General features: G+C 49.1%; 1 protein-coding gene across 1 annotated transcript in view; it reads right to left on the minus strand.

Annotated features, from left to right (window-relative positions):
- Window positions 1–1,164: 1,164 nt before the first annotated feature.
- The window catches only part of Med26 (mediator complex subunit 26), a 66,916-nt gene continuing 52,701 nt past the window's right edge, over window positions 1,165–15,379 (minus strand). Inside the window, exons 2-3 of the mRNA XM_004665973.2 lie at window positions 4,212–4,286; window positions 1,165–3,834 (exon numbers count right to left, since the gene is read on the minus strand). Of these exons, the coding sequence (XP_004666030.2) occupies window positions 2,179–3,834; window positions 4,212–4,286 (1,731 nt within the window). The 3' untranslated portion in view covers window positions 1,165–2,178. The remainder of the gene's footprint in view (window positions 3,835–4,211; window positions 4,287–15,379) is intronic.

Here is a 15,379-nt window from a genome sequence, read left to right on the forward strand (position 1 = left end):
CCCAAGAAGTAGCCAGTCCCTAAGCCCAGGTCTGAGAAAAGGAGCTGGTGGGTGTGAGCCTTTGTAAGCAGAAGTGGCCAGAGTGAAAACAGTCTCGATGTAATTAGGAAAGTAGCTACAATTACTTCACAGTTCAGCACTGTCAGATGGTCCCATTGACAAGGTTTTTCTTGGCTTTGAAACTTTCGCATCCTTTCATTACTCATGCTGTGCTTAGGCCACACAACTAGGGATGACAGGTCCAGAGAATCAACCTTAACCTATCCTCAAAGCCACATCACCTACTACCCTTGAATGGGGGAGGGAAGTGTCCTACACCAAACCTTTGTTAGAAATCCCTGCTGGCACAGGACAGGAGGGAGTGAGGGATAGGGGGCCATGATTGGCCATTTTGTGGTTTCGTTTTCTTTCCATTCACTACCATTCACTGGAGGCTTCATCCAGACCTTCCTGGGAAAAAAAACAAAAAGCTTTTGAGCATTGTACTTGGTTTGGGGGGGGGGGGGGAAGCAGTTCTTCTAATGGTAAACAAGCAGAATTTTATCCAGAAATCCCTGCTGGCTCTGAAACTGGGCTTCTTGGTTGACTGGAGCATGTTCTGGACTCTTTGCCCCTCTTAAGGCTATTTCCTCACTTGTAAAATTAAGTAGATGTGAATAAGATGACCTACACTGAGTGAAAAAGAAAAAAAACAAAACAACTAGAAAGCCAGTCTTAGCTTATGGTGTTAGAAAAAGAGGGGTGATAACTGAAAATTAATCACCTTATAATCAAGGCATAAATATTTTTCAGCCCTAAGTAAGTCCTGAGGCAGTCCCAGGCTGAAGCCAGACACAGCTGCTCATGTAGGCATGCCAGGTTAAGAAGCAGTTTGGGGGCTAGGGGTAAGGGATAAACCAAAAATCTCCTAGGTAGAGGGCTTTTCTCTGGGACAGATGAGGTCTGGATGGAATAGGGTAACATTCTTTGATGTGGTCCTGCAGATTATTACCCCACACTACTAAATGAACGAAAGGCAGAGGTGCCATTCAATGCTAGAAAGAACTTCCAGCAAGACAAGGCATGGCTGGACCTTTGCCTGATTGGTTGGTGTGGGTTCTAGGACTTACTGGCTAAACAGAATTTGACTAGAAACGTCCAAGTCAGGAATGATTCTCAAGCTGATTTGTGCAAATGATTTTTTATTTCCACATTTATATCACAAGGTGTCCACTTATTGGACCAAATAGCAAAGTTGCTCCCTTCTGCATCCTCAGAACGCAGAAGTCTAGGTACTGTACATTCACTAAGGCTCCTTGTTTTTGCAAATCGCGTTTATGACAAATAACCATAAGGCAAACGAATCTAAAGGAATGGTTATGAGTGTTTCCAGCAAACAGACACTCTCCCCTCTCACCCAGTGGTACAGCTCACACACCAGTAGCACCCGCAGTTACTTTGTGATTGTGGGTGGGGGAGGGCTCTAGAAAGGTGAACTTTTCTAGAGATGTGCAAAAAAAAAAAAAAAATACTGGGAGGGAAGTTATTTGGCTGGTGGTCAGATGAAAATAAATGAGAAAACTAAAATTTTTGCAGCATTTCTTTAACAACTGGGGTTTAATTGAAACCAAATAAAAATGGATGCTGATGGAGTGTGGGTGAGGCTGGCTGGCCAACTGGCTCACCCGCCTGATGCTCAGGGCTCATCAAAGTCGAGAAATTTCCAGTGTATGATGGAATGAAAACACTGGTTCAGCAGAGGCTGGGTGGGTGCAGCCTGCGCCTCAGAGACGCCAGGTGGGTGAAAGCAGGAGATGCAGAGATGAGATACGCGTCTGTCACTGTGTTAAGGTAACCTCTCCCATGGGGTTCCTGTGCCTGCCTGCCTGCCGCTGAGGTCTTAGCGTTCAGTGCTGAAGAGCTCCTCACCTCTCTTGGGGTGGGGACTAGCGCTTTTTATAGCTGGTTTGCTATACTTCTGAACTCACTTGGTCATCCTGACTTCTGTGCGGCCTTTCTTTTGCATTTTGTTAGTAAACTGGTAGCAGCATTTCACAAAAGGAGAGTGTGGAAGAATAGTGTGGAGTCTGCCCTCCCACCTCTCTCCTGCTTAGGCCTGGCCATCTGGGGCACCCTGGCCACCCAATGGCCCTGGCTCCTGCAAGGTGGGAATGCACTTCGTGGCCGCCCGCCAGGAGGTTAGTCCAAGCAGACATAAGGCAGAATGTTCAACCGCCCGTCATCGCTGTGCGGGTCGAGCGATATGCACTGTGTCCAGTCATACCAGTTACCCTGTGTGTCCTGACACCCGTTCACCCCTGGCCACTGATGGGCCTGGATTCTGTTGAGATCGTCCTGTGTTACCTCCCGGCTCAGCCCCGGGAGGTCAGCAGGCGGTGCGAGGGGTAGCAGCACATGTGGCTGTCGGACCCCACGTCGGCTGCTCTCCTCCTGCTTTAGGTACTCAGCCATGAAATGGTGAGCGCCTGGGGTCTGCGCACCCGAGGACGACAGCAGGCTGCTCTGGCGGCTCAGGTAGGACTGGATGATCTCATTCCGTGACAACTCCTTCCAGTTCGTCTGCTCAAAGGGGTTCTGGAGGTTGGCCTTTGCCTCCTGCTGTTCAAGCTCTGTCCTGAGCGGCTGCTCTGTGGGTACAGGACTGTCAGCCTGCACTGGCTCTTTCTGGGTCAAAGGTTTGATCTGTCTGGTCATGGGGTCAAAGGTGAGCTTCCGTTCTTTTAACCGGACAGGCTTGATGCCCACCTCGGCCACCTGTCCATCCAAGTTCACCGTGTAGTCACGAGGTCGGTACCTCTTTTTCTTTTTGCTGTCTGAGCCGCCAGAGGAGGCAGCATCACTGTCCGCCTTGGAGGAGTCTGGGGAGAAGCCGGTGCGGGCCGGGAGGGGCTCAGCTTGAGGAAGCCCAGCCCTGCAGCCTTGCCCCACCAGCCGTTGGTGGCCCTCAGGTTGCTCAGGCCAGCGTACAGGGCTTTCATCCCTGGGCAGCAGCTCCAGCCGCCGCACAGGGGGTGTGGACGGCTGGGCCAGGGGGAGTGGGGATGGCACCTGTGTAGCATCAAGTGACTGGGGCCGTGGAGAGGGGCTGGGCAAAGATCCCTTGGGTGCATATGGGCTCTGCTGGCGGGCAAAGGAGCCCTCATGTCGTGAGTTCCGGGGGCTGAAAGAGCAGCGTGGGGGTCCCCTGGGGTGGGGAGGGCCTGGTGGTTCATCCCCCCTGTCCAATGGCTGCAAATATGAGGTCTTGGCCTGAAGGCAGGGGCCCATGGGCTGGCCCAGACCTGGGGAGCTGGGGTGTGGCCGCACTGCATTGATGGGAACCTTACAGCTATGCTTGTCATTCTCACTGTGCTCCAGACGGCTGCCCTCAAGGCCCAGGTGACCACTGCCATCCAGGGGACTGGGAAAGCTCTCCGGGCTCCCACTGATCCCGTTGGTGGGGTGGGGGGATGAGTTGGGGAGTAGGGGATCAGGGCTAGCTTTGGAAACCTTGGGAGGTGGCCCAGGATGGCCCAGGTCACGCTGGTCCCCACGACGCTTGCGGCTGCTCAACCTGTCCAGCCGTGGTCCTGGCAGCCGCTGGATGTCATTGCGGTTCTTCAGGTCATGGATGGTTTTGGTTGCACTGGCTGCTCCCATCTCCGGCCGACAGTTGTGTGCACCCCCGTTGGCAGAGCCTGTGGCTCCCGCCAGGGCCCGCAACGCAGCTTCATTCTGGTGGGCAGGCTCAATGAGCTTCTGCCAACTCCGTAGCAGTCTCTTGGCCCGCTTGGCAAGTTCCTCGTTCTTGGTTTTCTTGCGGACGTCGTTGATGAGTTTCCCAAGTCGAGTCTCCTACAACCAGAGAAAGTGACATGCTTATAGAACAAGGGAGCTGAGCCAGACAGAGTAGGAGGCACCCTTTGTACCCTGTCCCTCAAACTGTCAGCTTCCCCTGACAGTGACATCTGCTTCTTTGTGAGAGAGTGAATCTCAGACCTGGGGCCCCAGCAGTTTTCTCAGAAAGAGGTACCTCAGGCTTCTGAACACTTGAAAGTTTTGTACTACCAAGGCCTCTCTGCTAGCATGTCTGGGTGAGCATATTTCATGGCTACAACACAGATGACCTGGTCCCCAGAGGGGCAAGCTGGTACCACTCACCTAACTCTCTCCCCCAGAACACATCCCCAGATGCCCATGATATGTTCAGGGTGTGGTGAAGGGGCTCTCACCTCTAATGCCTCTTTGGTAATGGGGTATCTCTCCAAGCTGGAGATAACTTCCAACACTGCCACCATGTTCCGGATCTGCAGAATAAAAGACACATGTCAGGCCAGGCACTGCACTCTCCCCTCTAAGGCCAGGCAACCCAGGCATGGGCAACCAAGCACCACCAAAGCTCACCCTTCACAGACTCCTGTTTGCTCAACACTTACCACATGCCCTCTCTTCCAGGGCTCAGAAAACCTGTGTGCATTCATCCACCCAAGATGCTTACAAAAAGGGACTGATCATGATACATGAGACCAGCTCAGCTCTATGGACTTACCAAATAAAAAACCACAAAGCTCCAAAGGAAAGGTGAGTACACAGTAAACCTGATAGATAAATCTGTTGGCCCTCCCAAGGACTACAAAGACATCTGAAGACACCCATACAAAGAGAAGAAAGTCACAAACTGGAAGTACTTAAATCACAAGGCTGGAAAGTGGTGCCTCGGAAACAGACTGCCAGGCAGCAATACAGCCACAAGGGCCCAAGTAAGGGCCAGTGCCATCAACAGATACTGTGCAGAACAGAAGGCAAATCAAATCCAGAGATATGTGCCCAGTGGACAAAGATGGTATGGAACATAACCAAGTATTGCCACTAGGAACCACTGGAAGCATCAACTTACTACGAGGCCAACCTTGCCCTTAAGCACTTTCCATACACTACTAACTGGTTTAATCTCAACAGGACCATGAGACAGGCACCATTCTCATCCTGCAGAGAAAAGTCTCTAATGATTAACAGTGACTGTATACTCCAGGAACACAACAGGAAGCAGTGTGGGTCATGGTGGTCAAATGTACTATCACAGCTATCCATTAGAATGAAAAGAACAAAAATTAGTAAGAGGGCTAGAGAGATGGCTTAGTGGTTAAGGTGCATGCCTGTGAAACCAAAGGACCTAGGTTCAATTCCCCAGGACCCACATAAGCCAGATGCACAAGGTGACACATGCATATGGAGCTCATTTGTAGTGGCTGGAGGCCCTCACGCACCCATTCATTCTCTCTCTCTCTCTCTCCCTCCTTGCTCCCCCCCCCCAACAAATAAAAAGTTTATTTGGGTGTGGTGGTACACACCTTTAATGCTAGCACTTGGGAGACAGAAATAGATCACCATGAGTTCAAGGCTACCCTGAGACTACATAGTGTGAGTTTCACAGGAGAAGTACAAACCAGCCCCCTGCATCAAGGAATGTTGAATGCAGCAGCTCGAAGCCACAGGAATGCACACCTCATGAAAGTCCAGTGTTTTTGTATAAAGCCAAAACTGTAGCTTCTGTAGGGGCTGTGAGAGCACCTGTGCTAATGGAATAGAATGCTGTTTCTGAGGATCTCAAAAGATTGTCTGTCCTAGAAGGGCACTGGCTTCATCAAAATGAAGAGCACTGTCAGGATAACAGGCTGCCAAAACCTAGCTGGTGGGTAGATCTGCAGATGAAGGAGCTCTTGCAGGTGCCCAGGCTACTGGACAGGCTGACCACAGCTCAAACAAGCCCTCTCTGCACCTCATCACCATGGGGCGCATCTCTCTCTCTCTCTCTCTCTCTCTCTCACACACACACACACACACACACACACACACAAATCAGGCTATGGCTTTCTTCTGTGCCTTTTCTTCCTGCATGGCACAAATGCCCAACATCAAATAGCTCTCTGCATTTGGCATGGCTGTGTCTCCAGCAAGGGGAGATCCCTGCTTCAATAATGGGGAATCTTAAGTCTTTTCCTCCACTTGCCATTACAAATGAGGATAAAATTGGCACCCATGTACACCAATTCTGGGTTGCTACACAGGCAGGGGTAGAAGCAGTGGCTGCAGGCAAAGGGAAGATGATCACCTAGGCCCCACCAGGACCCAGGGCAGGAGGAACCTTGCAGGACTGTGGTCTCTTGCTGCTGCTTCAACCTCGGTGACTTAATAAGCAGTATGTTGTGTGTTCATTATAGAGTAGGGCGAAGATCCATTTCTTGCTCCTTCCTCAAGAGGAACTTGATTCCTGTCTGTAGGACTTGCTTGTGGGCTGTCACCTAAACATCACCCCCAGCTTTTGGAGTTCATGACATCTCTGAGCTACTGGCCCTCCATCTTCAGTGCTAGCAACAAGGTTGAGTTCTGACCTTATTGCAGCTCTCTGATCTACCTAGGAACCTAGAGTGTTCCTGTCTTCAATCTGTACCTGGTTATGAGTCCAGGAGGTAAACTGCCTGCAGGCCAGATGCACCCCCACCTTTTCCAACCTGCTTATTTCCAGCTGAAAGCAGTGGTTGTAGTTACTTTCTTATTGCTGGGACAAACACCCGATCAGAAGCAGCAGCTTATGGTTTGGAAAAAAGGGTTTATTTCAGGCTTACAGATTCCAGAGAGGCTTCATCATGGAAGAAGCTGGCTCATTTCATCATACATCCATAGCAGAAAGACAACAGTACCAGCAAGCAGGAGCTGATTCTAAAAACATACTTTGTAGGGCTGGACTCCATCCACCCCCAGTGACACACTTCCTCCAATAGGGATCTGCCTGCTGGAGAGTAAGTAGAAAGCTTAATCAAAAATACCTGAGGCTATGGGACCATTTATGGTCAAACCACCACAGTAGTCATCATGTCACTCTCGCCAGTTCAGTGCTTCCTTGGGTGAAGTTATAGAGAACTCAGCAATGATAGTAGCCCCCAACTGCCTAACTGAGCTCTAAGCCATCCCTCATTGGCAAACAAAGGCCTCTGTCTTACAATGCTGGGGCTAGAACTATAAATACATCTAAATAAAAACCTTAAAAAACCTACCCCAATGCACCAGGGGTTAGGTGTCCTGGCTTGGAGACACAATCTATCAAAATACTCACCTTTGGCATGTAAAGGCTGAGATCCCTTACCAAAGACTGGGCAGCAAAGCACTCACTCCCAAAGGGACAGAAAAAGCCAGTGCTCTGTGGCTCTGGGATTCCAGCTCCAATGGGGCTCCTGGGTTTGCCACATGGCCTCCTGTCCACCCCAGTGACCTCACCTTGATATATTTAGAGTCTTGGGTTCCCACAGCACAGAACACTGCCCAGGCCCAAATGGCTACACAGAGTGTCCTTGTCCTTGGGCAGATGCCATTCTGCTCTCAGATGGAAGAAGGCATCTGTCTAGGAAGGGACAGGGGAGTTGAGGGCAATAGGTAAAGATCTTACTGAGCATCCCCTGGCTCCAGGTTACCCATTAGAGGGGCAGAGAAGTTTTGGCCTTCCAGAAAGCCCTGTGAAAAATGCTGTGTGTATCCTCCTACAGGCCCTCCTGGTAAGGAAAGGCAAGTTTCCCAGTGGGGTACTATCTGCAGCCAGCACACCACAGGGGCAGTGGGCAGGAAAGGCCATACCTCCACTGTAGAAAGAGGAAAAGAGCTAGAGAAAGAAGTCATCAGCAGGGAGACAGCTCCCAACTCCAAAGTGGCTTGGACACAGCCTGTCATCCATTACTTTTTGCTACAATTAGAGCTGATCTGCAGACCACCTGTCTGTGCCCCATTTCTGGGTCATTCCTTGTATCCACCTGCATAGAAACCCTCATCTGGCCATGTGTAGGCATTCTGCCTCTACCCTAAAGGACAGCTTTTAGGGCAGATCTGAAGTTTGCTTGGGGCTCATTTGTAGGCCTAAGGGCCACTTACCGCCTCCTGATGTCAGGAACAGTCGGGCCCTTTCTCCCTTTGGTATTCATTACTAGTCCAAACACATTCTCAATCTCCCTGCCAAATGGCTTTCCCATTAGAAGGATTTAGAATTTACTGGCTAGAAGAGGCAGCCTCACTTCTTCACCAGGTGGCCTGGATGGATACAGATCAATTTGTATTTCTCAACCATCAGTATGGCCAAGAGTTCTCTCCCTTTCCCCAATCGTGACTCTGCCTCTGCCCACTCATTTCCATTACTGTGGCCTCTTTATAGAAGTAGTATTTGCCTGGCCCTAGTGACTGCATAGCATGGTGGCACCTGCCTTGTGCAGTGATGATTATGCCAGAGAGGAAAAGCACCTCAAGGTGGGCCAGCAAGAAGCACGTGCCATCCTCACTGTACCCACAACAAGGGTAGCAAATGAAATGAGTCTAGTGAAAGCAGTCAAGTGATAGGGGCTCGTCCTTAAAGGAGATAGTGGAACCTCCAGTTTCTGTCTCCCATTCTCCCTCTTCTTCCGACTGCCACGAAAAGGGTGTGTTACAACCCCAATGAACTACCTTGACTTAGGTCTAAACTAAACACGATTCCAAATGACCATGGACTGTAAGCTAAAATAAGATTTCTTTCCTTTTCAAGTAATTATATCAGGCATTTTATTATAGTAATGAAAAGCTAGCACAACATTTAAGGGATACCTCAGGGGCACATGCTTGTGGGAGACCTACACCACAAGAACCAGGGGCTCAGAAATGCTAGTATTCATTTTCAGACTGGGTTGATGCACACCCCTGCCATGCCACTTGTAGCCATACTCCTGAGATGTGAGGAAGGGCAGCAGGCTGGGCAGAGGATGCCAGTCTGACACAGCCAAGAGCACGAAAGACAAGGTGGCAGCAGCTCCTCAGAAGCAATGACCTTGTTCCCTCATATTATTTTATTTGCCACAAATAAAAAGGTGAGAAAGCATCCTTAATTGCTCACATTTGGCAGACAGGTGCAGGAAGCACATGCATACCTGCCGGGACATTCAGGACTCCAGGCTGTGCAGTGGCACCTGTGTTGGGAATGGATGGCTGGGACTAGCAGGAACCTCCTAACTGCACTAAGGCTACATAGCCCCTTCCATCTGCTGAGACCCCAGGATAGCCTACAAAACCCCACAGGCTGACCAACAGAGCCAAATAGAGATGCATACTCAGTGGAGATACAAAAGCCCCCAACTACAAAAGAGCTCAATGGGAGGCAGGTTTTACTCCCCCACTACAAGGGGTCCACATAGTCCAAAGCTTGGGTGGGCACTTCAGTAACTCTTCTAGGTGATGAGAGGCTTGGCATACTTGAGGATGGAGCCTGGCTCAGCCATTGCCAGGTTCTTGACATTTCCTGGTCAATAGAGAAGCTAAAGATTCCCTGGTTTCTGAGATGAGATCAGCATCCCCTGCCCTGTGTGGGTGGGCCTGAGGGGACTAAAAACACTATGATGTGGTGCATGAGGCCAGAAGCCAGTTAGGGGCACTGCCCAGAGGGGAACCTAGTCCCATAGAGGTAAGCCAACAACAACATGGCCAGTACTGCATGCCTGCTCAGCCCAGCCCAGCCCAGCCTGCCAACTTTGTTCCACCATCCTCTGGCCACAGCAGAGCAGTAGGATGTTCTGTACACAAGCAAAAACCAGAAAAAGAGAAGGCTAGCTGGTGGCAGCACACCCTGGAACACAGTCATACCTCTTGTCCTCTCTACAAGCAAAAATTGTATTCACAAACTCTCCTCTAGCAAAACATGCAGTTATTTTTACTGATTTTAGTTTTTTTTCTAAATTTATTTATATGCAATCAGAGAGAGAGAGAGAGAGAGAGAGAGAGAGAGAGGGAGAGAGAGAGAGAGAGAAACACAGAGAGAAAGAGAGAGAATGGGCACACCAGGGCTTCTAGCCACTGCAAATAAACTCCAAATGCATGTGACCTTTGTGCATCTGGCTTACGGGGGCCTGGGGAACCGGACCTGGGTCCTTTGGCTTCGGAGGCAAACACCTTAACTGCTAAGCTATCTCTCTAGCCCTGGAGTCATTTTTAAATCAACCCCAGAGAAGAAACTAACTAGGAATCACAGATTGAGTCCAAAGTTTCTCCTGTGAACAGGATAGTGGGATCCTCTGAGCCCAAAGATGGGGCATTAAGTGAGTGGAACCACCACATGCAGCCAGGCCTACTTCAGAAGTATTTGAGGTACAAAACTCCCAGGGCCTGAGAAATGGCTGTCGCAGAATGGCTGTTCATGGGGGATTTCCAGCCCCAATCTAAAACAAGGAACTGAGAAACAAAGTTGTAAAGTCTGAGTATCTCCTCAGCTCACCACTTATTCCCACCGCTTGTACCCAAATCCTCCATGCCTTGGGATGAAGCTATGATGTGACTGTGGGGGCAATTGGAACACCTTTTCAGGGTTTGGCAGAAAGGGAGCCAGCCTTAGCAAGCAAGGCCAACTAGCATAATCACATTAGATTTCTCCAGGAGTCAAACTTAGATCCTTTTCATCCAAATAGTTCCACTTAACTGTTAAAGAAACTGAGTCCAGGGAAGTCACATGGACCACACAATCAGAAGGCAGACGAGTTTGGCTTTCCACTAGCCCAACCCAGGCTCTACTCACCACGTAAGGTCTAACGAGGTAGAGTCAAGGTATACCAAGAGTGTTGGCACCCTGCTTATGTACTTCTCCCAAATCTGCTACAACTCCAGATGGTCTCCTAAAGACAATGGCCACAATGATGGCCCTGGCAGAGTCCCAACAAAGTGTGGCCTCTTAAGACTGAGAGGGTCTTCCACAACCCCCATTTCACCACCTGGCCACTCCTCTGACAGTCCCTGGACTACACCTGTGCAGTACAGTTAAGACTCACCTAGAACAGTCTGGGTCAGTAGCCCCAAGTGAGGCCTCAGTAGCAAAATCCCTGAAAAGCCAACATGGATCTTGCCATGGTTTGCTTCCTCCGCCCCCAAATGCAGAATGGTATAGGCAATTTACAAAGGCCACGGAGCTAAAAAAAAAAAAAACAAAAAACACTCTGGATCTGTTTAACAGCAAACAAGCTAGCTTTCCACACAACAGCAAGGCAGATGACGCCCAGAAGCAGGCAGGCTGCAAGCCTTCAGTGTGCTATGCCTACTCTCCACTGAGTCACTTGGGATACACACAGCAGGTACTGCTAGTGTGCAATCTGTGCTTTGGGCCCAGACACACCTCTTTCAGCCACAAGACCTGCTGAGGTTAGCTGTCTCTACCTCAATTTGGTGCAGCTAGGCACAGACAAGGGCTCAGAGTTTTCCATTTCCCTCATCCACAGGAATGTCTGGCCAAAGAGCCTCCTCCCCAGTGGGAGTCTCAAACCCACAGGAGCCAGGCTTCCAAGTCACAGCTTCTCATTGCAGCAGGAGCCCCTCAGCAACCACCACCATTTGCAAAGGATTTCCCCATAGGCAAGGCCCACATGCTTTCAGCTATGGTGTGTCCTGTCAACTGTCCACTTGGCGCTACCTGTCCTGTAGAGCACTGACAGGTAGAGCTTATCATCGCATCAAATGACACAATGGCCCAACAGACAGGAAACCTAGTCCAGGTGCAAGCAGCTTGGCAGGAACTGCCATGAGCATGAACAGTCAACCATGTGCCACACAAACTGCCCTTCCTTCTCCCACTTTAGGTCTCTGAAGCTTTTCCTGACTAAACAGGACAAACATATGCTCTCCAGACTCTGGATCAGGTCCACAATATTAAGTGGTCTTGTAATCTGGCCCTAAGTGCACATAAGCTACAAAATGTCATCTGTAAGATGGCCCACTGCTGCTACATCCAGACAACTGGCAAGATTGGGAGTTAAGCACAGCTATTTCTGCCATCAATGTTCAAAAGGTCTCAGTGACCCAGGACTCTTCACACCCAGCTTCTCTCATTTAATAAAAGCTGGTAAAAATGCCAGCTTTAGAAGACTGGAAATGATCTAATGCCCACCGAGGCGAGGGAAACACACAGTGCTGGGTCCACACCTCCTGCAGAAGGAAGGGATCCTGAACAAGAGCAAGCCAACTTTGCAGAAACTGCTAGCAAACAAGCTCCTAGAGACAGCTAAGTGCAAGCAGCATCTGTGCTACTCCTGCCAGAGCAAACTATGGCTGGGTAGGCAAGCAAATAGTAGGGGAACCACCTAGCCTCCAGCACTGCCCATTGCACACAAAGCCAAGACCAGGTACCTCCACAGGCCTGGGGAAACTATGAGACAACACTGAAGGTTATGAAGGGCATGTTGAGCTCTAGCTGGGCCACTGTGCTCACAGGAACCAGGCTAGACAAGCCCATACCCTGGCAACTAGGGCAGCTGTGTGATATGTGTTTGGCCTCTGTGGTACCAGTAAGGCACTTGGAGGCCCACGAAGAGGATGATCTGCCTATCCGGACTGCTATAGGACTCTGGGAACCAGGACAGTCTTAAATTCCCTATGATGGTCATCAAGTGGCATCTGAGCAATGCCTGCAGCAGGGATTCCACCAATGCCAGGCTCTCAGGTCTGGAGAGTAAGCATTACAGTCGGTCACCAGACATGGGTACAGATGGCTAGTCAAGACAGAAACAACAGGGAAGACCCACTATCGAAGTCCTCAATGGGCTAAGGGCAAGAGGACTGGGGCATGCCCCTAGTGAGAGGTGGTTCAAGCCCACACTTCAGGTAGCCATGCTTACAATGAAGATGAGGAAGCCCCTGGCAGGTATTAAGAGATCGGTGTGCTACAGATATGTAAATGGCACATCATCTGATGGCTTCACTTTTCTGGGCACTTCCACACCATTTGTAGGGACAAAAGACCCTGACACAACCACCCAACCACATACACATATGCAAATTAATTTTAAAAAACCCAGAAACATCTAGGGCTGAGGAAGGAGGGTGTCCCTTCAGTCCTGACCACCAGGCGAATGACTGCATTTCCATCCTATAGCTCCTGGGTTCTGTGGCGACAGATGGAAGACAGTGGGCAGGCATTCCCATCACAGAGACACCAGGAGAGAGCCTCATGCTATGGCCTACTAGTCATTCCAGGCCAGCAGCAACATGAATGTGCAAAACACATGTATACCTGAAAACTGTTCATCAGCCACTAACAGTATACCACACAAATGAAGTATGACCCAACACTGCCAGTAAATGGTGAGTCCCAGGAGGGTCCAAGGAAAGCCAGGAGCAAATTAAGTGCTTTCTATTGAACCCAAAGCTCAGGAGCAGGTATAATTTCTCAATGGTGGCAGTGTCAAGGGCCTGGGGTGGGGGGTTGAAAATAACTAAGAACACACAGAATGGCTCTGGGGATCCTACCTCCCCTTGGCCTGGATGGGATTACTTAGATGCACTTGATTTATTAAAATCCATTCAACTAGGGGGTTGGAGAGATGGCTTAATGGTTAAGGCGTTGGACTGCAAAGCCAAAGGATCCTGGTTCAACTCTCCAAGACCCACATAAGCCCGATGCACAAGAGGGCGCATGCATCTGGAGTTCATTTGCAGGGGCTGGAAGGCCTGGCCAATATTCATTCATATTTTCTCTCTCTCTCTCTTTCTCTCAAATAAATAAATTTAAAAATCCATTCAACTAAAGTTGGGGTGGTTGCACACCCTTTGATCCCAGTACTTGGCAGGCTGAGGTAAGAGTTTAGCAATGAGTTCAGGGCCAGCCTGAGGCTACAGAGTGAGTTCCAGGTCAGCCTGGTCTAGATTGAAACCCTTTCTTAAAAAAATGAAAAAACAAAATCAGGGCTGGAGAGATGGCTCAGGGGTTAAAGGTGCTATTTCCAAAGCCTGATGGCCTGGGTACCCCATGTAAAGCAAGATGCACAAAGTGTTGTGTGCATCTGGAATTTGTTTGCAGTGGTAAGAGGCTCTGGTACATCCATACCCTCTTTTCCACATTCAGGTCTTTCTTATTAATTTTTATTTTACTTTTTGTTTTTGTTGAGGTAGGGTCTCACTTTAGTCCAGGCTGACCTGGAATTTGCTATATAGTCTCAGGCTGGCCTCTCAAGTGCTGGAATTAAAGGTATGCAGCACCACATCCAGCCCATATTGAGTCTTTCTGTATACTCCTTTCTGTCTCTTTCTCAAATAAGTAAAAAAAAATTAAAAATATGTTTTATTTATTTGACTGAAAAGAGGCGGGGGGGGGGGTAATATGGAGGCACCAGGGCCTACAGCCACTGCAAATGAACTCCAGACGCATAGGCCCCCTTGTGTATCAGGCTTATGTGGGTCCTACAGAATTGAACCAGAATCCTTTGGCTTTGCAGGCAAATACCTTAATTACTAAGTCTTCTCTCCAGCACCTTTTAAAAAATGTTTTTATTTGGGCTGGAGAGATTCTCTCTCATTCATAAATAAATAAGAGTGAAGTACTTCCCAGACAAGCATAAAGACTTGATTTCAGATCCCAGAACTTACATAAAGTCAGACATAGTAGTACATCTGTAATCCTAGCGCTTCCACAGTGAGATATGGAAGGTAGACAAGAAAAATTCCCACAAACTCACAGGCCAGGTAGCATGGTGTACACATGAACTAACACAAGTCTCTAGAAAGACTGAACGTGAAGACCAATGCCCAAGGTTGTTCTCTGAACTCCACACACAAGGCATGCCACATGCACTCACACACAAAAATATGTACACAGAGTCGAAGAGATGGCTTAGCGGTTAAGCATTTGCCTGTGAGGCCTTGGTGCACCCATTCTCTCTCTCTCTCTGCTTCTTTTTCTGTTGCTCTCAAATAAACAAAAATAAAAAAATATGCACACACACACATCATTTGCAAATATTTATTTTAAATATTTTATTTTTCTTTGAGAGAAATAGGCAGGGAGAGAGGAAAAAAATGGGAATGCCAGGGCCTCCAGCTGCTACAAATGAATTCCAGATACATGTGTTCCCTTGTGCATCTGTCTTACATGGGTTCTGGGGAATTGAACCTGGGTCCTTTGGCTTTGCAGGCAAGCACCTTCATCACTAAGACATTTCTCTAGCCCTTTTTTTGAGGGGTGGGGAAGACAGAGAATGGGCATACCAGGGCCTCCAGCCAGTGTAAATAAACTCCAGGCACATGTGCCACCTTGTGCATCTGACTAATGTAGGAATCAAACCTGGGTCCTTAAGCTTTGCGGGCAAACACCTTAACCACTAAGCCATCTCTCCAGCCACCCAGTTTTTGGTTTTTTTTTCAAGGTAGGGTCCCACTCTAGCCCAGGCTGACCTGGAATTAACTATGTAGTCTCAGGGTGGCCTCGAACTCACAGCGATCCTCCTACCTCTGCTCCCGAGTGCTGGGATTAAAGGCGTTGCGCCACCATGCCTGGCTACACCCAGTTTTTTTTGAGAGAGGAAATATTCTCACTTTTGGTTAGAGAAGTTTCTTTTAAAATTGTGGTGACCCCTGGGAT

This window comes from Jaculus jaculus, chromosome 1, assembly GCF_020740685.1.
Source record: "Jaculus jaculus isolate mJacJac1 chromosome 1, mJacJac1.mat.Y.cur, whole genome shotgun sequence".
In the NCBI taxonomy this organism is placed as follows: Eukaryota; Metazoa; Chordata; class Mammalia; order Rodentia; family Dipodidae; genus Jaculus; species Jaculus jaculus.